The sequence below is a fragment of the Salvelinus alpinus genome, chromosome 1 (assembly GCF_045679555.1).
Source record: "Salvelinus alpinus chromosome 1, SLU_Salpinus.1, whole genome shotgun sequence".
Lineage (NCBI taxonomy): Eukaryota > Metazoa > Chordata > Actinopteri > Salmoniformes > Salmonidae > Salvelinus > Salvelinus alpinus.
Window position 1 is genome coordinate 116,617,699 of NC_092086.1, and position 21,027 is coordinate 116,638,725.

Here is a 21,027-nt window from a genome sequence, read left to right on the forward strand (position 1 = left end):
GCTACTGCTGTAACACTGCTGTTATGTGTAGGCCTAAAAGCTACTGCTGTTATGTGTAGGTCTACAAGCTACTGCTGTTGTGTGTAGGTCTACAAGCTACTGCTGTAACACTGCTGTTATGTGTAGGCCTACAAGCTACTGCTGTTGTGTGTAGGCCTACAGGCTACTGCTGTTATGTGTAGGCCTACAGGCTACTGCTGTTATGTGTAGGTCTACAAGCTGCTGCTGTTATGTGTAGGCCTACAAGCTACTGCTGTAACACTGCTGTTATGTGTATGCCTACCAGCTACTGCTGTTATGTGTATGCCTACCAGCTACTGCTGTTATGTGTAGGCCTACAAGCTACTGCTGTTATGTGTAGGCCTACAAGCTACTGCTGTTATGTGTAGGCCTACAAGCTGCTGCTGTTATGTGTAGGCCTACAAGCTGCTGCTGTTGTGTAGGCCTACAAGCTACTGCTGTAACACTGCTGTTATGTGTAGGCCTACAAGCTACTACTGTTATGTGTAGGCTACAAGCTACTGCTGTAACACTGCTGTTATGTGTAGACCTACAAGCTACTGCTGTTATGTGTAGGCCTACAAGCTACTGCCGTTATGTGTTGGCCTACAAGCTACTGCTGTTATGTGTAGGCCTACAAGCTACTGCTGTAACACTGCTGTTATGTGTAGGCCTAAAAGCTACTGCTGTTATGTGTAGGCCTACAAGCTACTGCTGTAACACTGCTGTTATGTGTAGGCCTACAAGCTACTGCTGTAACACTGCTGTTATGTGTAGACCTACAAGCTACTGCTGTTATGTGTAGGACTACAAGCTACTGCTGTAACACTGCTGCTATGTGTAGGCCTACAAGCTACTGCTGTTATGTGTAGTGCTACAAGCTACTGCTGTAACACTGCTGTTATGTGTAGGCCTGCAGGCTTCTGCTACACCATTGTTATTTAACCTCATGTTCATCTGAGTTGTTGTCAATTCATGGGGTTATCTATCGGTTGGGTTGGATGGGTGGGCTATAGTCTAAGGTCAACATTAAACCTGTCCTTTTCAGAGGGCACAGAGAAGGTCCTACTGTACTGTTCAAACTGTCAAATCCTCTCACATCTACATAGTGTCTAGGAGTTAGGGACCAGGGGATTGGGGGTCTAGAGAGTAGGTCAGAAAACATTTGTAGTGTTAGCTGACCTAATGCACAGCATTAAGATAATCATCAGTCTGTGTTGTCATGCAGCAGCTTTAAATAGAAGTGAAGGCCAATCCTCCAATCTGCCTAATCATGTTGTGTTGATCAGTAGCGTGGTCCCTCGTTCAGCCGGTCGGTCCCTCCCCGGGAACTAACAGACATCTGTGAAGGCCAATCCTCCAATCTGCCTAATCGTGTTGTGTTGCTCAGTAGCGTGGTCCCTCGTTCAGCCGGTCGGTCCCTCCCCGGGAACTAACAGACATCTGTGAAGGCCAATCCTCCAATCTGCCTAATCATGTTGTGTTGATCAGTAGCGTGGTCCCTCGTTCAGCCGGTCGGTCCCTCCCCGGGAACTAACAGACATCTGTGAAGGCCAATCCTCCAATCTGCCTAATCGTGTTGTGTTGCTCAGTAGCGTGGTCCCTCGTTCAGCCGGTCGGTCCCTCCCCGGGAACTAACAGACATCTGTGAAGGCCAATCCTCCAATCTGCCTAATCATGTTGTGTTGCTCAGTAGCGTGGTCCCTCGTTCAGCCGGTCGGTCCCTCCCCGGGAACTAACAGACATCTGTGAAGGCCAATCCTCCAATCTGCCTAATCATGTTGTGTTGCTCAGTAGCGTGGTCCCTCGTTCAGCCGGTCGGTCCCTCCCCGGGAACTAACAGACATCTGTGAAGGCCAATCTGCCTAATCATGTTGTGTTGCTCAGTAGCGTGGTCACTCGTTCAGCCGGTCGGTCCCTCCCAGGGAACTAACAGACATCTGCCAACATTCACATGATAGGAATATACAGAAACATTTCTGTACACTGTCCATGACGATACACATACACAGTACTGCGTATCTACACTGAGTGTACAAAACATTAGGAACACCTTCCTTATATTGAGTTGCACACCCCCTTTTGCCCTCAGAACAGCCTCAATTCGTCGGGACATGGACTCTACGAGGTGTCGAAAGCGTTCCACAGGGATGTTGGCCCATCCAATGCTTCCTACAGTTGAGTCAAGTTGGCTGGATGTCCTTTGGGTGGTGGACCATTCTTGATACACAGGAAAGCTGTTGAGCGTGAAAACCCCAGCAACGTTGCAGTTCTTGACACACTCAAACCGGTGTCCCTGGCACCTACTACCATACCCCGTTCAAAGGCACTTCAATCTTTTGTCTTGCCCGTTCACCTTCTGAATGGCACACATACACAATCCATGTCTCAGTTTTCTCAAGGCTTTAAAATCCTTCTTTAACCACATGTCTCCTCTCCTTCATCTACACTGATTGAAGTGGATTTAACAAGGGACTTCAATAAGGTGTTCCTAATGTTTTGTACACTCAGTGTATATTGTATTGTACAGTGGATATCTGATATTACTGTAGTTGGACGTGGAAACTGAACTGGGGCAACGGCTCCTTTGAATCAGTGGATTATTTTATCTATGATTCTGTTTGTCCTGTTCGTTGTATAGCCTGGCATTTAGGTGTTTTCTGTTTGTCCTGTTCGTTGTATAGCCTGGTATTTAGGTGTTTTCTGTTTGTCCTGTTCGTTGTATAGCCTGGTATTTAGTTCTTTTCTGTTTGTCCTGTTCGATGTATAGCCTGGTATTTAGGTCTTTTCTGTTTGTCCTGTTCGATGTATAGCCTGGTATTTAGGTGTTTTCTGTTTGTCTTGTTCGTTGTATAGCCTGGTATTTAGGTCTTTTCTGTTTGTCCCTGTTCGATGTATAGCCTGGTATTTAGGTCTTTTCTGTTTGTCCCTGTTCGTTGTATAGCCTGGTATTTAGGTATTTTCTGTTTGTCCTGTTCGTTGTATAGCCTGGTATTTAGGTGTTTTCTGTTTGTCCTGTTCGTTGTATAGCCTGGTATTTAGGTATTTTCTGTTTGTCCTGTTCGTTGTATAGCCTGGTATTTAGGTGTTTTCTGTTTGTCTTGTTCGTTGTATAGCCTGGTATTTAGGTCTTTTCTGTTTGTCCTGTTCGTTGTATAGCCTGGTATTTAGGTCTTTTCTGTTTGTCCTGTTCGATGTATAGCCTGGTATTTAGGTCTTTTCTGTTTGTCCTGTTCGATGTATAGCCTGGTATTTAGGTCTTTTCTGTTTGTCCCTGTTCGTTGTATAGCCTGGTATTTAGGTCTTTTCTGTTTGTCCCTGTTCGTTGTATAGCCTGGTATTTAGGTATTTTCTGTTTGTCTTGTTCGATGTATAGCCTGGTATTTAGGTATTTTCTGTTTGTCTTGTTCGATGTATAGCCTGGTATTTAGGTCTTTTCTGTTTGTCCTGTTCGATGTATAGCCTGGTATTTAGGTGTTTTCTGTCTGTCTTGTTCGTTGTATAGCCTGGTATTTAGGTGTTTTCTGTTTGTCCTGTTCGTTGTATAGCCTGGTATTTAGGTCTTTTCTGTTTGTCCTGTTCGTTGTATAGCCTGGTATTTAGGTCTTTTCTGTTTGTCCTGTTCGTTGTATAGCCTGGTATTTAGGTATTTTCTGTTTGTCCCTGTTCCAATGTATAGCCTGGTATTTAGGTGTTTTCTGTTTGTCCCTGTTCGTTGTATAGCCTGGTATTTAGGTCTTTTCTGTTTGTCCCTGTTCGTTGTATAGCCTGGTATTTAGGTCTTTTCTGTTTGTCTTGTTCGTTGTATAGCCTGGTATTTAGGTCTTTTCTGTTTGTCCCTGTTCGATGTATAGCCTGGTATTTAGGTCTTTTCTGTTTGTCCCTGTTCGTTGTATAGCCTGGTATTTAGGTATTTTCTGTTTGTCCTGTTCGTTGTATAGCCTGGTATTTAGGTGTTTTCTGTTTGTCCTGTTCGTTGTATAGCCTGGTATTTAGGTATTTTCTGTTTGTCCTGTTCGTTGTATAGCCTGGTATTTAGGTGTTTTCTGTTTGTCCTGTTCGTTGTATAGCCTGGTATTTAGGTCTTTTCTGTTTGTCCTGTTCGTTGTATAGCCTGGTATTTAGGTCTTTTCTGTTTGTCCTGTTCGATGTATAGCCTGGTATTTAGGTCTTTTCTGTTTGTCCTGTTCGATGTATAGCCTGGTATTTAGGTCTTTTCTGTTTGTCCCTGTTCGTTGTATAGCCTGGTATTTAGGTCTTTTCTGTTTGTCCCTGTTCGTTGTATAGCCTGGTATTTAGGTATTTTCTGTTTGTCTTGTTCGATGTATAGCCTGGTATTTAGGTATTTTCTGTTTGTCTTGTTCGATGTATAGCCTGGTATTTAGGTCTTTTCTGTTTGTCCTGTTCGATGTATAGCCTGGTATTTAGGTGTTTTCTGTCTGTCTTGTTCGTTGTATAGCCTGGTATTTAGGTGTTTTCTGTTTGTCCTGTTCGTTGTATAGCCTGGTATTTAGGTCTTTTCTGTTTGTCCTGTTCGTTGTATAGCCTGGTATTTAGGTCTTTTCTGTTTGTCCTGTTCGTTGTATAGCCTGGTATTTAGGTATTTTCTGTTTGTCCCTGTTCCAATGTATAGCCTGGTATTTAGGTGTTTTCTGTTTGTCCCTGTTCGTTGTATAGCCTGGTATTTAGGTCTTTTCTGTTTGTCCCTGTTCGTTGTATAGCCTGGTATTTAGGTCTTTTCTGTTTGTCTTGTTCGATGTATAGCCTGGTATTTAGGTCTTTTCTGTTTGTCCTGTTCGATGTATAGCCTGGTATTTAGGTGTTTTCTGTCTCTTGTTCGATGTATAGCCTGGTATTTAGGTGTTTTCTGTTTGTCTTGTTCGTTGTATAGCCTGGTATTTAGGTCTTTTCTGTTTGTCCCTGTTCCAATGTATAGCCTGATATTTAGGTGTTTGTCCCGAAAATGTTACTTGATGCTCATTCAAATATCAATCCAAATCAAATCCATCTTGATGGTATTAAATTGGAACTACTGTAGTACAAACCTTTACCAAATCTCCGGTAATACTTTGTAGTGTACAACATATAGTTCAGCAAGCATCATGTGCACTACAACATAAGTTACTAATGAACAGAGAACAAGACATTTTAAAATGACTGAGGATAGACCACAATAGGCCTTTTTCCCACTGTGTTGTTCTTATCCGCAGGCTAGACTGGTCACACATAACATTTGTTAACCCCGAGCTAGCAGACAAACACAACATGCGACCAATGTCAATAAGACACTTTAACAATCTATTTCTTCTTGCTTCTAGTTTGGCATTTGATTTCCAACAGTGATGTTAGTATAAACCTCCCACATCGGAAACCATGTCAACAAAACCTCCATCTCTATTTCCGTCGTGGTCCTGTCAGTTACTGTAGTCAATACTGTAGGCTGTACTGTAGTCAATACTGTAGGCTGTACTGTAGTCAATACTGTAGGCAATATTGACACTGTACACTAATTCAATTGACAGGAGGGCGACGGAGGTCCTAATGAAGAGAATTAGCTTAACTCAAAAAGCCGTTGGGCCTTTTGTCTGCTTGTGTTGGCATGAACTCTGCATGTCAATCTCAAACTAGAGAGGAGAGATAGACTGCATCACTACATGTCTTTTGTGAGAGGGTATTGACATGTTGAAAGCACCGATCTGTCTGTGTTTAAACGGCTAGTGCACAGCTCAGACACCCATGCATACCACCCACCCCGCAAGACAAGCCACTAGGGGTCTCTTTACAGTCCTCAAGTCCAGAACAGACTCTGGGGAAACACACAGTACAACATAGAGCCTTGACTACATGGAACTCTATTCCACATCAGGTAACTCAAGCGAGTAGTAAAATAAAATTTAAAAAACAGAAAAATACACCTTATGGAACAACGCAGATTGTGAAGACACACACACACACACACACACACACAGGCGCACACACAGGCACGCACGCACACACACACACACACACACACACACACACACACACACACACACACACACACACACACTACACACATGTACATAGTAATGTTTTAATATTGTGATATTAGACAATTGGGATTGTAGATAGTTTTGGTCTCATTCCAAAATCATGGGTATTAATATGGAGTTGGTCCCCCCCTTTGCTGCTATAACAGCCTCCACTCTTCTGGGAAGGCTTTCCACTAGATGTTGGAACATTGCTGCGGGGACTTGCTTCCATTCAGCCATGGGTATTAGTGAGGTCGGGAACTGATGTTGGGTGATTAGGCCTGGCTCGCAGTCGGAATTCCAATTCATCCCAGAGGTGTTCGATGGGGTTCAGGTCAGGGCTCTGCAGGCCAATCAAGAGTAGTGGTTTAATAATGTGTTGTATTGGTGTGATAATGTATTGTAGATATGTAGTGGACAGTGTAGCGCTCTGCACACACAGCACCAAGACAGTGTAGCGCTCTGCACCAAGACAGTGTAGCGCTCTGCACACACAGCACCAAGACAGTGTAGCGCTCTGCACCAAGACAGTGTAGCGCTCTGCACCAAGACAGTGTAGCGCTCTGCACCAAGACAGTGTAGCGCTCTGCACCAAGACAGTGTAGCGCTCTGCACACACAGCACCAAGACAGTGTAGCGCTCTGCACACACAGCACCAAGACAGTGTAGCGCTCTGCACACACAGCACCAAGACAGTGTAGCGCTCTGCACCAAGACAGTGTAGCGCTCTGCACACACAGCACCAAGACAGTGTAGCGCTCTGCACACACAGCACCAAGACAGTGTAGCGCTCTGCACACACAGCACCAAGACAGTGTAGCGCTCTGCACCAAGACAGTGTAGCGCTCTGCACACACAGCACCAAGACAGTGTAGCGCTCTGCACCAAGACAGTGTAGCGCTCTGCACCAAGACAGTGTAGCGCTCTGCACCAAGACAGTGTAGCGCTCTGCACCAAGACAGTGTAGATCAGTAGTGGTACTGGAGTCATTACCAGGTGTGGTTGACCCTGAAACTGGCAGCCTGTCTGGAAAAAGCCTGAAGTTGCCTGGCTGGGTGCCATAGTACCCAGCCACTCTGAGTTGTCCTTATTTTAGGCCCTGATCTGGCTATGCCAAATGGCTGTGGGCGACACTAGTTCATTTAGCAGACAAGATTTGCTTAGAATTCCAAGGTATTATTTAATTATTTTATAGTATGAAGAATAAAATGTAACAAAGCTGAATAAAATAGAAAGGATATTTTCTCCAAATGATTTGTGGGAGTGTTCACATGCTGCTATTCTGTGTTGAGCAGTTAATAGAGAACAGGTACTCACTCTCCTATATGCTTAATTTAGAGTAATTTATTCAACTTTAGTTGTGGTACACAAACGTTGGGCTATATGTTTTGATTTGTAATACGTTCTAACGTTCTAAAGCATGATGCTTTGAAAAAAGTTTCTTGAAAGACATGAGTTCTACTTAGTTTTTTTGCACAGGCTGTACACACTACATCAGTCTCTCATTCACAATTTGACAAGTACTTGGTAATAAGCCTCAAATTTCCCGTGCGACATGCCCTTTGTTTGGCCGTAATGCCCCCTAAAAAAAAATTGGCCTTTTGCGGCCATTGTGCCCTTGAGCTGAATATAATAATTATAATTTATTTACATTTTTACGGCCTTTATCGCCCTACTTTCAATCTTGTCTCATTGCTGCAACTCCCCAATGTGCTCGGGAGGCAAAGGTCACTTCTTAACACCCGGCCACCGCACCCACCGTGTCGAGGAATCACTGTTCAACTGATACTAACCTTGTTAAAACATATAGGCCAATGGGCTAGGCTACATGAGGTGTGATAATAACCTTATTAAAACATATAGGACTATGGGCTAGGCTACATGAGGTGTGATAATAACCTTATTAAAACATATAGGACTATGGGCTAGGCTACATGAGGTGTGATACTAACCTTATTAAAACATATAGGACTATGGACTAGGCTACATGAGGTGTGATACTAACCTTATTAAAACATATAGGACTATGGACTAGGCTACATGAGGTGTGATACTAACCTTATTAAAACCTATAGGACTATGAGCTAGGCTACATGAGGTGTGATACTAACCTTATTAAAACATATAGGACTATGGGCTAGGCTACATGAGGTGTGATACTAACCTTATTAAAACATATAGGACTATGGGCTAGGCTACATGAGGTGTGATACTAACCTTATTAAAACATATAGGACTATGGACTAGGCTACATGAGGTGTGATACTAACCTTATAGGACTATGGGCTAGGCTACATGAGGTGTGATACTAACCTTATTAAAACATATAGGACTATGGACTAGGCTACATGAGGTGTGATACTAACCTTATAGGACTATGGGCTAGGCTACATGAGGTGTGATACTAACCTTATTAAAACATATAGGCCTATGGGCTAGGCTACATGAGGTGTGATACTTACCTTATTAAAACATATAGGTCTATGGGCTAGGCTACATGAGGTGTGATACTAACCTTATTAAAACATATAGGACTATGGGCTAGGCTACATGAGGTGTGGTACTAACCTTATTAAAACATATAGGCCTATGGGCTAGGCTACATGAGGTGTGATACTAACCTTATTAAAACATATAGGCCTATGGGCTAGGCTACATGAGGTGTGATACTAACCTTATTAAAACCTATGGGCTAGGCTACATGAGGTGTGATACTAACCTTATTAAAACATATAGGCCTATGGGCTAGGCTACATGAGGTGTGATACTAACCTTATTAAAACATATAGGACTATGGGCTAGGCTACATGAGGTGTGATACTAACCTTATTAAAACATATAGGACTATGGGCTAGGCTACATGAGGTGTGATACTAACCTTATTAATACATACAGTGGGGAGAACAAGTATTTGATACACTGCCGATTTTTCAGGTTGTCCTACTTACAAAGCATGTAGAGGTCTGTAATTTTTATCATAGGTACACTTCAACTGTGAGAGACGTCATCTAAAACAAAAATCCAGAAAATCACATTGTATGATTTTTAAGTAATTAATTTGCATTTTATTGCATGACATAAGTATTTGATACATCAGAAAAGCAGAACTTAATATTTGGTACAGAAACCTTTGTTTGCAATTACAGAGATCATACGTTTCCTGTAGTTCTTGACCAGGTTTGCACACACTGCAGCAGGGATTTTGGCCCACTCCTCCATACAGACCTTCTCCAGATCCTTCAGGTTTCGGGGCTGTCGCTGGGCAATACGGACTTTCAGCTCCCTCCAAAGATTTTCTATTGGGTTCAGGTCTGGAGACTGGCTAGGCCACTCCAGGACCTTGAGATGCTTCTTACGGAGCCACTCCTTAGTTGCCCTGGCTGTGTGTTTTGGGTCGTTGTCATGCTGGAAGACCCAGCCACGACCCATCTTCAATGCTCTTACTGAGGGAAGGAGGCTGTTGGCCAAGATCTTGCGATACATGGCCCCATCCATCCTCCCCTCAATACGGTGTAGTCGTCCTGTCCCCTTTGCAGAAAAGCATCCTCAAAGAATGATGTTTCCACCTCCATGCTTCACGGTTGGGATGGTGTTCTTGGGGTTGTACTCATCCTTCTTCTTCCTCCAAACACCGCGAGTGGAGTTTAGACCAAAAAGCTCTATTTTTGTCTCATCAGACCACATGACCTTCTCCCATTCCTCCTCTGGATCATCCAGATGGTCATTGGCAAACTTCAGACGGGCCTGGACATGCGCTGGCTTGAGCAGGGGGACCTTGCGTGCGCTGCAGGATTTTAATCCATGACGGCGTAGTGTGTTACTAATGGTTTTCTTTGAGACTGTGGTCCCAGCTCTCTTCAGGTCATTGACCAGGTCCTGCCGTGTAGTTCTGGGCTGATCCCTCACCTTCCTCATGATCATTGATGCCCCACGAGGTGAGATCTTGCATGGAGCACCAGACCGAGGGTGATTGACCATCATCTTGAACTTCTTCCATTTTCTAATAATTGCGCCAACAGTTGTTGCCTTCTCACCAAGCTGCTTCCCTATTGTCCTGTAGCCCATCCCAGCCTTGTGCAGGTCTACAATTTTATCCTTGATGTCCCTACACAGCTCTCTGGTCTTGGCCATTGTGGAGAGGTTGGAGTCTGTTTGCTTGAGTGTGTGGACAGGTGTCTTTTATACAGGTAACGAGTTCAAACAGGTGCAGTTAATACAGGTAATGAGTGGAGAACAGGAGGGCTTCTTAAAGAAAAACGAACAGGTCTGTGAGAGCCGGAATTCTTACTGGTTGGTAAGTGATCAAATACTTATGTCATGCAATAAAATGCAAATTAATTACTTAAAAATCATACAATGTGATTTTCTGGATTTTTGTTTTAGACTACGTCTCTCACAGTTGAAGTGTACCTATGATAAAAAATTACAGACCTCTACATGCTTTGTAAGTAGGAAAACCTGCAAAATCGGCAGTGTATCAAATACTTGTTCTCCCCACTGTATAGGCCTATGGGCTAGGCTACATGAGGTGTGATACTAACCTTATTAAAACATCTAGGACTATGGGCTAGGCTACATGAGGTGTGATACTAACCTTATAGGACTATGGGCTAGGCTACATGAGGTGTGATACTAACCTTATTAAAACATATAGGACTATGGGCTAGGCTACATGAGGTGTGATACTAACCTTATAGGACTATGGGCTAGGCTACATGAGGTGTGATACTAACCTTATTAAAACATATAGGACTATGGGCTAGGCTACATGAGGTGTGATACTAACCTTATAGGACTATGGACTAGGCTACATGAGGTGTGATACTAACCTTATTAAAACATATAGGCCTATGGGCTAGGCTACATGAGGTGTGATACTAACCTTATTAAAACATCTAGGACTATGGGCTAGGCTACATGAGGTGTGATACTAACCTTATTAATACATATAGGCCTATGGGCTAGGGTACATGAGGCGTGATACTAACCTTATCAACACATATAGGACTATGGGCTAGGCTACATGAGGTGTGATACTAACCTTATTAAAACATATAGGCCTATGGGCTAGGCTACATGAGGTGTGATACTAACCTTATTAAAACATATAGGTCTATGGGCTAGGCTACATGAGGTGTGATACTAACCTTATTAAAACATATAGGCCTATGGGCTAGGCTAATTTACATCAACAACATAGCTCAGGCAGTAGGAAACTCTCTCATCCATTTATATGCAGATGATACAATCTTATACTCAGCTGGCTCCTCCCCGGATTTAGTGTTAAACGCTCTACAACAAAGCTTTCATAGTGTCCAACAAGATTTCTCTGCCTTTAACCTTGTCCTGAACACCTCCAAAACAAAGGTCATGTGGTTTGGTAAGAAGAATGTTCCTCTCCCTGCAGGTGTGATTACTACTTCTGAGGGTTTAGAGCTTAAGGTAGTCACCTCATACAAGTACTTGGGAGTATGGCTAGACAGTACACTGTCCTTCTCTCAACTCCTATCTAAGCTGCTGGCTAAAATGTTAAATCTAGACTTGTTTTTTTCTATCGTAATAACTCCTCTTTCACCCCAGCTGCTAAACTAACCCTGATTCAGATGACCATCCTACCCATGCTAGATTGCAGAGACGTAGTTTATAGATCGGCAGGTAAGGGTACTCTCGAGCGGCTAGATGTTCTTTACCATTCGGCCATCAGATTTGCCACCAATGCTCCTTATAGGACACATCACTGCACTCTATACTCCTCTGTAAACTGGTCATCTCTGTACACCCGTCGCAAGGCCCACTGGTTGGGCAGTTAACCCACTGTTCTTAGGCCATCATTGTAAATAAGAATTTGTTCTTAACTGACTTGCCTAGTAAAATAAAAATAAAAATGTATAAAATCCTCTTAGGCCTCACCCCCCCTCCCCCCTCCTATATGAGATACCTACTGCAGCCCTCATCCTCCACATACAACACCCGTTCTGCCAGTCACATTCTGTTAAAGGTCCCTAAAGCACACACATCCCTGGGTCGCTCGTCTTTTCAGTTCGCTGCAGCTAGCGACTGGAGCAAGCTGCAACAAACACTCAAACTGGACAGTTTAATCTCCATCTCTTCATTCAAAGACTCAATCCTGGACACTCTTACTGACAGTTGTGGCTGCTTAGCGTGATGTATTGTTGTCTCTACCTTCTTGCCCTTTGTGCTGTTGTCTGTGCCCAATAATGTTTGTACCATTTTTTTATTTTATTTTGTGCTGCTACCATGTTGTGCTGCTGCCATGCTGTGTTGCTACCATGTTGTTGTCATGTTGTTGCTACCATGCTATGTTGTTGTCTCAGGTCTCTCTTTATGTAGTGTTGTGTTGTCTCTCTTGTTGTGATGTGTGTTTTGTCCAATATTTTTATTTTATTTTTAATTTTTAATCCCTGCAGGAGGCCTTTTTGCCTTTTGGTAGGCCGTCATTGTAAATAAGTATTTGTCCTTAACTGACTTGCCTAGTTAAATTTAAAAAAATAATAATAATAATAAACATGTGTGGGACTATGATTTGAAAAAGTCGCAAAAAAAGGCAAGCTAAGCATCATTCACAAGTGACAGGCTAATATTGTCACCCATCACACTATTCTTGATTTAATCTTGTCTTTACATATACTACATAATACAGTGTATTCGGAAAGTATTCAGACCCCTTGACTTTCTACACATTTTGTAACATAACAGCCTTATTCTAAAATGTCCTCATCCATCTACACACGATACCCCATAATGACAAAATAAAAACAGATTTTCAGAAATGTATTCAAAATAAAACACTGAAATAATTCATTTACATAAGTATTCAGACCCTTTACTCAGTACTTTGTTGAAGCACCCTGGCAGCGATTACAGCCTCAAGTCTTCTTGGGTATGACGATTAAAGCTTGGCACACCTGTATTTGGGGAGTTTCTCCCATTTCTTCTTTGCAGATCCTCTCAAGCTCTGTCGAGTTGGATGGGGAGCGTTGCTGCACAGCTATTTTCACGTCTCTTGGATTGGTTTCAAGTCTGGGCTCTGGCTGGGCCACTCAAGGACTTTCAGAGACTTGTCCCGAAGCCACTCCTGCATTGTCTTGGCTGTGTGCTTAGGGTCGTTGTCCTGTTGGAAGGTAAACCTTTGCCCCAGTCTGAGGTCCTGAGCGCTCTGGAGCAGGTTTTCATCAAGGATCTCTCTGTACTTTGCTTTGTTCATCTTTGCCTTGATCCTTACTAGTCTCCCAGTCCATGCCGCTGAAAAACATCCCCACAGCATGATGCTGACACCACTATGCTTCATCGTAGAGATGGTGCCAGGTTTCCTCTAGACGTGACACTTGGCATTCAGGCCAAAGAGTTCAATTTTGGTTTCATCAGACCAGATAATCTTATTTCTCATAGTCTGAGAGTCTTTAGGTGCCTTTTGGCAAACTCCAAGTGGGCTGTCATGTCCCTTTTACTGAGGAGTGGATTCCGTTTGGCTATTCTATCATAAACGCCTGATTGGAGGAGTGCTACAGAGGTGGTTGTCCTTCTGGAAGGTTCTCCAATCGCCACATTGGGTTCTTGGTCACCTCCCGGACCAAGGAGCTTCTCCCCCGATTTCTCAGTTTGGCCAGGCAGCCAGCTCTAGGAAGAGTCTTGGTGGTTCCAAACTTCTTCCATTTAAGAATGATGGAGGCCACTGTGTTCTTGGTGACCTTCAGTGCTGCAGACATTTTTGGTACTCTTCCCCAGATCTGAGCCTCGACACCATCCTGTCTCGGAGCTCTACGGACAATTCCTTCGACCTCATGGCTTGGTTTTTGCTCTGACATGCACTGTCAACTGTGGAACTTTATATAGACAGGTGTGTGCCTTTCCAAATCATGTCCAATCAATTGAATTTACCACAGGTGGACTCCAATCAAGTTGTAGAAACATCTCAAGGATTATCAATGGAAACAGGATGCACCTGAGACCAATTTCGAGTCTCATAGCAAAGGGTCTGAATACTTATGTAAATAAGATGTTTCTGTTTTCTTTATTTTTCTAAATTCAACAAAAAAAATTCTAAAAACCTGTTTTCACTTTGTCATTAAGGGGTATTGTGTTTTAGATTAATGAGGACTAAAAATTATTTCATCCATTTTAGAATAAGGCTGTAAAATGTGGAAAAAGTCAAGGGGTCTGAATACTGTCCAAATGCGCTGTATATGTGTGAAATTAGTTTTGATTTAGAATGGACCAGTATCATTATTATATGTCTTAAATAGCAAATGGAGGACGCTTTTCCCTTGGTTCATCTTCATGCCAGCCAGCTAGGCTATACTCCTGTTGTAAAGCAAAACAATTTGCTTAATATTAGGAAAGTTGATAAATAAATATAATATGCCTAGCCTATAGAAAGCTGATGGGATCCTCCTCTATTTAGTAGAGGCCATCACTCTGTTTTCTCACTCAATTGAATAGCCTATAGAAATGTTGCACAACATGAGCTCATGGGCTCTCATAAAAAGTTTGATTAGAGTGACAATAGTGCTGAGTACCAGGCAGTCAGCAAGTTTGGTAGGCTACTAATGACCATCAGCATCATCAGAGCTGGGAGAAACCTAGTTACTGTGTGTTCATGACTCGTGACTGCCGGTTTGGCGGTAATAAGGTCACCATAAAAGCCCTAATCTTGATACGTTGATTAATACATGCTGTGTTAATTTTGGCATGTTTTACCCACTGTCGTGTGCATAGATAGCAAGTCAATAGAGCTAACTGGCTAGCTACTACTGTTAGCTAGCCAGATGGCCACAAATCATTTTTAGCTAGCTAGCTACCCACGATAAATATAATGTTATGCAAGGTAGATGTAAATTCAAGTCATTTTTGCCTGTTTAACTAGCTGGATATTCATTTTGAGAAACACCCCCTATATTCTACGTAGAGCTTTGACATTCTTGTGTAATGAACAGTGCTATATAAATTACATGTATTATTATATAAAAAAATATTTTTATGTTCTGTGTTGCAGGAGGCCTTACAAAGAATAATAACCACGTTGGCCAATAAAAATGAGGAGCTCCATAACTTCATGGAAACACTTAGTCACACTCTGGCTGGTGTCCAGGTAAGACATAACACAATAACATAACACTCCAGTCAATTACATTAAACATAACATACAGCAATAATAGTCTCGATATTACGATCTTGTACAGTCATTTCCATTTACCAAATATGCCATGGTAATCAATCTATAGACTCTTGCGACGCAGAGATATATGGTTCTGGGTTCAGAGGATAATCAATATATACGTGTGTGTGATTTTTTTTTTGAAGGTGAACTCCCCACAAGCAGTGTCTGACCTGGAGGAGGAGTTTGACATGTTATTCACCGTCCTGGTTGAGATGAAGGAGAGCATGATCAACACCATCAAACAGGAAGGGGCCAAGAAGACACAGGAACTACAGGTACCTGACCCCTAACCCCTAACCCAACATCATCGAACAGGAAGGGGCCAAGAAGGCACAGGAACTACAGGTACCTGACCCTAACCCCTAACCCAACACCATCAAACAGGAGGGGGCCAAGAAAGCACAGGAACTACAGGTACCTGACCCCTAACCCAACACCTTCAAACAGGAGGGGTCCAAGAAGGCACACAAACTACAGGTACTATACACCTTTAGGATGAATTGAAACGCCGACTGCGAGCCAGGCCTAATCGCCCAACATCAGTGCCCGACCTCACTAATGCTCCTGTGGCTGAATGGAAGCAAGTCCCCGCAGCAATGTTCCAACATCTAGTGGAAAGACTTCCCAGAAGGGTGGAGGCTGTTATAGCAGCAAAGGGGGGGACCAACTCCATATTAATGCCCATGATTTTGGAATGAGATGTTTGACGAGCAGGTGTCCACATACTTTTGATCATGTAGTGTATACATATACACTCACTAGCCAGTTTATTAGATTCACCCATCTAGTACCGAGTCTGAGGTACTGGATCCGGCCTGCTTGGCACCGATGATCATACCGCGCTCAAAGTCCTTTAGGTCACTAGTTTTACACAATTCTAACGTTCAATGGAACAGTAACTGAATTTCCCAACGCCTTACTGCTTTATGTAGCAAAACCACGACTCACTGTCTGTAGGAGAGATACATTTTCCTATATACCTAACATACTGGCCGGTGATTGTGTATATATTGGATGAACCATGACTAGAATACAGTATATACATATGAAGTGGGTAAAACAGTATGTAAACGTTATTAAAGTGACATGGGCTTCCATGTCTATGTACATAGGGCAGCAGTCTACAAGGTGAAGGGTTGAGTACCAGGTGGTAGATGGCTAGTAACAGTAACTAAGGTTCAGGGCAGGGTACTGGGCGGAGGCTGGCTAGTTGTGATTATTTAACAGTCTGATGGCCTTGAGATAGAAGCTGTTTTTCAGTCTCTCGGTCCCAGCTTTGATGCACCTGTACTGACCTCGCCTTCTGGATGATAGCGGGGTGAACAGGCTGTGGCTCGGGTGGTTGATGATCTTTATGGCCTTCCTGTGACATCGGGTGGTGTAGGTGTCCTGGAGGGCAGGTAGTTTGCCCCCAGTGATGTGTTGGGCAGACCGCACCACCCTCTGGAGAGCCCTGCGGTTGCGGACTGTGGAATTGCTGTACCAGGCGGTGATACAGCCCGACAGGATGCTCTCAGTGGTGCATCTGTAAATGTTCATGAGGGTCTTAGGGGCTCCTGAGGTTGAAGAGTGTGTGTGAATTTGGTGTGAATGGACCATTTCAGATCATTGGTGATGTGCACGCCAAGGAACTTGAAGCAGTTGACCCCTTTCCTCTGCGGCCCCGTCGATGTGGATGGGGGCGTGCTCCCATCTCCTGTAGTCCACTAACAGCTCCTTCGTTTTGTTGACGTTGAGGGAGAGGTTATTTTCCTGGCACCACTCCTCCAGGGCACTAACCTCCTCCCTGTAACACCACTCCTCCAGGAGTCTCACCTCCTCCCTGTAACACCACTCCTCCAGGAGTCTCACCTCCTCCCTGTAACACCACTCCTCCAGGAGTCTCACCTCCTCCCTGTAACACCACTCCTCCAGGAGTCTCACCTCCTCCCTGTGACACCACTCCTCCAGGAGTCTCACCTCCTCCCTGTGACACCACTCCTCCAGGACTCTCACCTCCTCCCTGTGACACCACTCCTCCAGGACTCTCACCTCCTCCCTGTGACACCACTCCTCCAGGACTCTCACCTCCTCCCTGTGACACCACTCCTCCAGGAGTCTCACCTCCTCCCTGTGACACCACTCCTCCAGGAGTCTCACCTCCTCCCTGTGACACCACTCCTCCAGGACTCTCACCTCCTCCCTGTAGCACCACTCCTCCAGGACTCTCACCTCCTCCCTGTGACACCACTCCTCCAGGAGTCTCACCTCCTCCAGGAGTCTCACCTCCTCCCTGTGACACCACTCCTCCAGGACTCTCACCTCCTCCCTGTAGCACCACTCCTCCAGGACTCTCACCTCCTCCCTGTGACACCACTCCACCAGGACTCTCACCTCCTCCCTGTGACACCACTCCTCACCACTAGTATTAGTTATGGGTGTTGTAGTAGTGCCTGCATACACCCTTCCCAGCCTGGGGTCTCTCTCTCGCTCTCTCGCTCTCTCGCTCTCTCGCTCTCTGTGTGTGTGTGTGTGTGTGTGTGTGTGTGTGTGTGTGTGTGTGTGTGTGTGTGTGTGTGTGTGTGTGTGTGTGTGTGTGTGTGTGTGTGTGTGTGTGTGTGTGTGTGTGTGTGTGTGTGTGTGTGTGTGTGTGTGTGTGTGTGTGATATATACTGGTAGTAATGTATGTGTGTTGTTGTGGTGGGTGATGTCATCATGCTGCTATAGCAGTTTCCTAGCCAACTCTCTAAGTCCATTGAGCAGGAACAAAAAGTGTCTGAAATTACCCCCAAATAAGAGATTACCACTTTATCCCTCTTTGAGGGTGAGCACTGCCTGGTATGCTGGTCCTCATTACGTCAAGCTCACTCAGTTGGTAGAGAGTGGCGCTTGTAATGCCAGGGTAGGTGGTTCGATTCCCGGAAACACCCATACGTAAAATGTATGCATGCATGACTGTAAGTCGCTTTGGTTAAAAGCTTCTGCTACTTGACATTTATTATATTAAAATATACACTCATTGGCCAGTTTATTAGGTACACCACCCTGTTCATGAAAATGTTTCACTCCTGCAGACAGTCGAGTCATGTGGTTTGTTATATAAAACAGGCAGACAGGCATCAAGGCATTCAGTTACTGTTCCATTGGAATGGACAAAACTAGTGACCTAAGTGACTGAGCCTGGTGTGATCGGTGCCTGGTGTGATCGGTGCCTGGTGTGATCGGTTCCAGTATCTTAGAAACGGCTTCCTGGTCTTTTCACGCATGACAGTGTCTCGGGTTTACTGAGAATGATGCAACAAACCAAAACATCCAATCAGAAGCAGTCCTGTGGGTGAAAACAACTGGTTGATGAGAGGTTGAAAGGAGAATGGGAAGAATCATGCAGGTTAACAGGCGGGCCACAAACAGACCAATAACGGCGCAGTACAACAGCGGTGTGCAGAACGACATCTCAGAACCCACAACGCGTCGGTCCTCGTCACGGATGGATCTATAGCAGGAGACGACCACACCGGGTTTCACTCCTATCAGCTAAAAACAAGAAGAAGAGGCTCCAGTGGGCGCGCCATCACCAACACTGGACAACTGAGGAGAAGAAAAACATTGCCTGGTTAGACAAATCCCAGTTCCTGTTGCGTCATGCTGATGGCAGAATCAGGATTTGGTTTAAGCAACATGAGTCCATGACCCCATCCTGCCCGGTGTCAACATTACAGGCTGGTGGCAGTGGTGTAATGGTTTGGGGATTGTTTCCCTGGCCCACATTAGGTCCCTTGATACCATTTGAGCAATGTTCCCATGCCTCGAAGAATTCCGGTTGTTCTGGAGGCAAATGGGGGTCCGACTTGATACTAGATGGGTGTACCTAATAATTTGTTTCTGAACTCACATACTCGTTCTCATCATGTGAACCATTGAAACATACACTACCGTTCAAAAGTTTGGGGTCACTTAGAAATGTCCTTGTTTTTGAAAGAAAACCACATTGTTTTTGTTCATTAAAATAACATAAAATTGATCAGAAATACAGTGTAGACATTGTTAATGTTGTAAATGACTATTGTAGCTGGAAACGGCTGATTTTTAATGGAATATCTACATAGAAGTACAGAGGCCCATTATCAGCAACCATCACTCCTGTGTTCCAATGGCACGTTGTGTTAGCTAATCCAAGTTTATCATTTTAATTGGCTAATTGATCATTAGAAAACCTTTTTGCAATTATGTTAGTACAGCTGAAAACTGTTGTTCTAATTAAAGAAGCAATAAAACTGGCCTTTAGACTAGTTGAGTATCTGGAGCATCAGCATTTGTGGGCTGGTCATGGGTGCACCTCAGCCACGCTCAAGGTCCAAAACGATATCATAACCGCAATCGATAAATGACAATACTGTGCAGCCGTCTTCATCGACCTGGCCAAGGCTTTCGACTCTGTCAATCACCACATCCTCATCGGCAGACTCAACTGCCTTGGTTTCTCAAATGATTGCCTCGCCTGGTTCACCAACTACTTCTCAGACGGAGTTCAGTGTGTCAAATCGGAGGGCCTGTTGTCCGGACCTCTGGCAGTCTCTATGGGGGTGCCACAGGGTTCAATTCTCGGGCCGACTCGTACAATGCTGTGTACTACTCCCTTCACAGAACAGCGCAATCTGTCTCTAAACAGAATAGAACGAGGAGTGGGAGGCCCCGGTGCACAACTGAGCAAGAGGACAAGTACATTAGAGTGTCTAGTTTGAGAAACAGACGCCTCACAGGTCCTCAACTGGCAGCTTCATTAAATAGTTCCCTCAAAACACCAGGCTCAAAGTCAACAGTGAAGAGGCGACTCCGGGATGCTGGCCTTCTTTGTTTCCAGCTACAATAGTCATTAACAATGTCCACACTGTATTTCTGATCAATTTGATGTTATTTTAATGGACAACAAATTTGCTTTTCTTTCAAAAACAAGAATTTCTAAGTGACCCCAAACATTTGCACGGTAGTGTATGTTTTCATCATGTGACTCATGAAAACACAGATGTTCGTCATGTGACTCATGAAAACACAGATGTTCGTCATGTGACCCATGAAAACACAGATGTTCGTCATGTGACCCATGGAAACACAGATGTTCGTCATGTGACCCATGAAAACACAGATGTTCGTCATGTGACTCATGAAAACACAGATGTTCGTCATGTGACCCATGGAAACACAGATGTTCGTCATGAAAACACAGATGTTCGTCATGAGACCCATGGAAACACAGACGTTCATCATGTGACTCATGAAAACACAGATGTTCGTCATGAGACCCATGGAAACACAGATGTTCGTCATGAAAACACAGACGTTCATCATGTGACTCATGGAAACACAGATGTTCGTCATGTGACCCATGGAAACACAGATGTTCGTCATGTGACCCATGGAAACACAGATGTTTGTCATGTGACCCATTGAAACACAGATGTTCGTCATGTGACCCATGGAAACACAGATGTTCGTCATGGAAACACAGATGTTCGTCATGGAAACACACACACACACCTGTTTGTTTTATTTCATCAAAGTTATTAATCCAAGTCAGTGGCACTTTAATACCAGACAAACTAAACCATGTTGTTCATGATCCGTTTTAACAGTTAGTATTCCCTTCAATGCATTTTTCCCAAGAGTTGCCCTTTTAAGCTGTTTTGCCAGCATTTACTATTGTTATGAGTATGTCTGTCAGCTGATGAACCAAAATGTTATTGTGTCACTGTGAGCTCAGCTAGCCTTCCCCAACCAAGCAAGTGCTCTGTTACCTTTCCCCTTCTCTGGTCCTCTCTCCTTGGGGTACTCTCTGTTACCTTTCCCCCTCTCTGGTCCTCT

General features: G+C 44.0%; 1 protein-coding gene across 3 annotated transcripts in view; it reads left to right on the forward strand.

Moving 5' to 3' along the window:
* Positions 1-21,027, forward strand: part of LOC139539504 (FSD1-like protein) — a 79,727-nt gene that overhangs the window by 2,172 nt on the left and 56,528 nt on the right. For all 3 annotated transcript variants that reach the window (XM_071342549.1, XM_071342532.1, XM_071342542.1), the window contains exons 2-3: positions 15,025-15,120; positions 15,333-15,464. In XM_071342549.1, the coding sequence (XP_071198650.1) occupies positions 15,025-15,120; positions 15,333-15,464 (228 nt within the window). The remainder of the gene's footprint in view (positions 1-15,024; positions 15,121-15,332; positions 15,465-21,027) is intronic.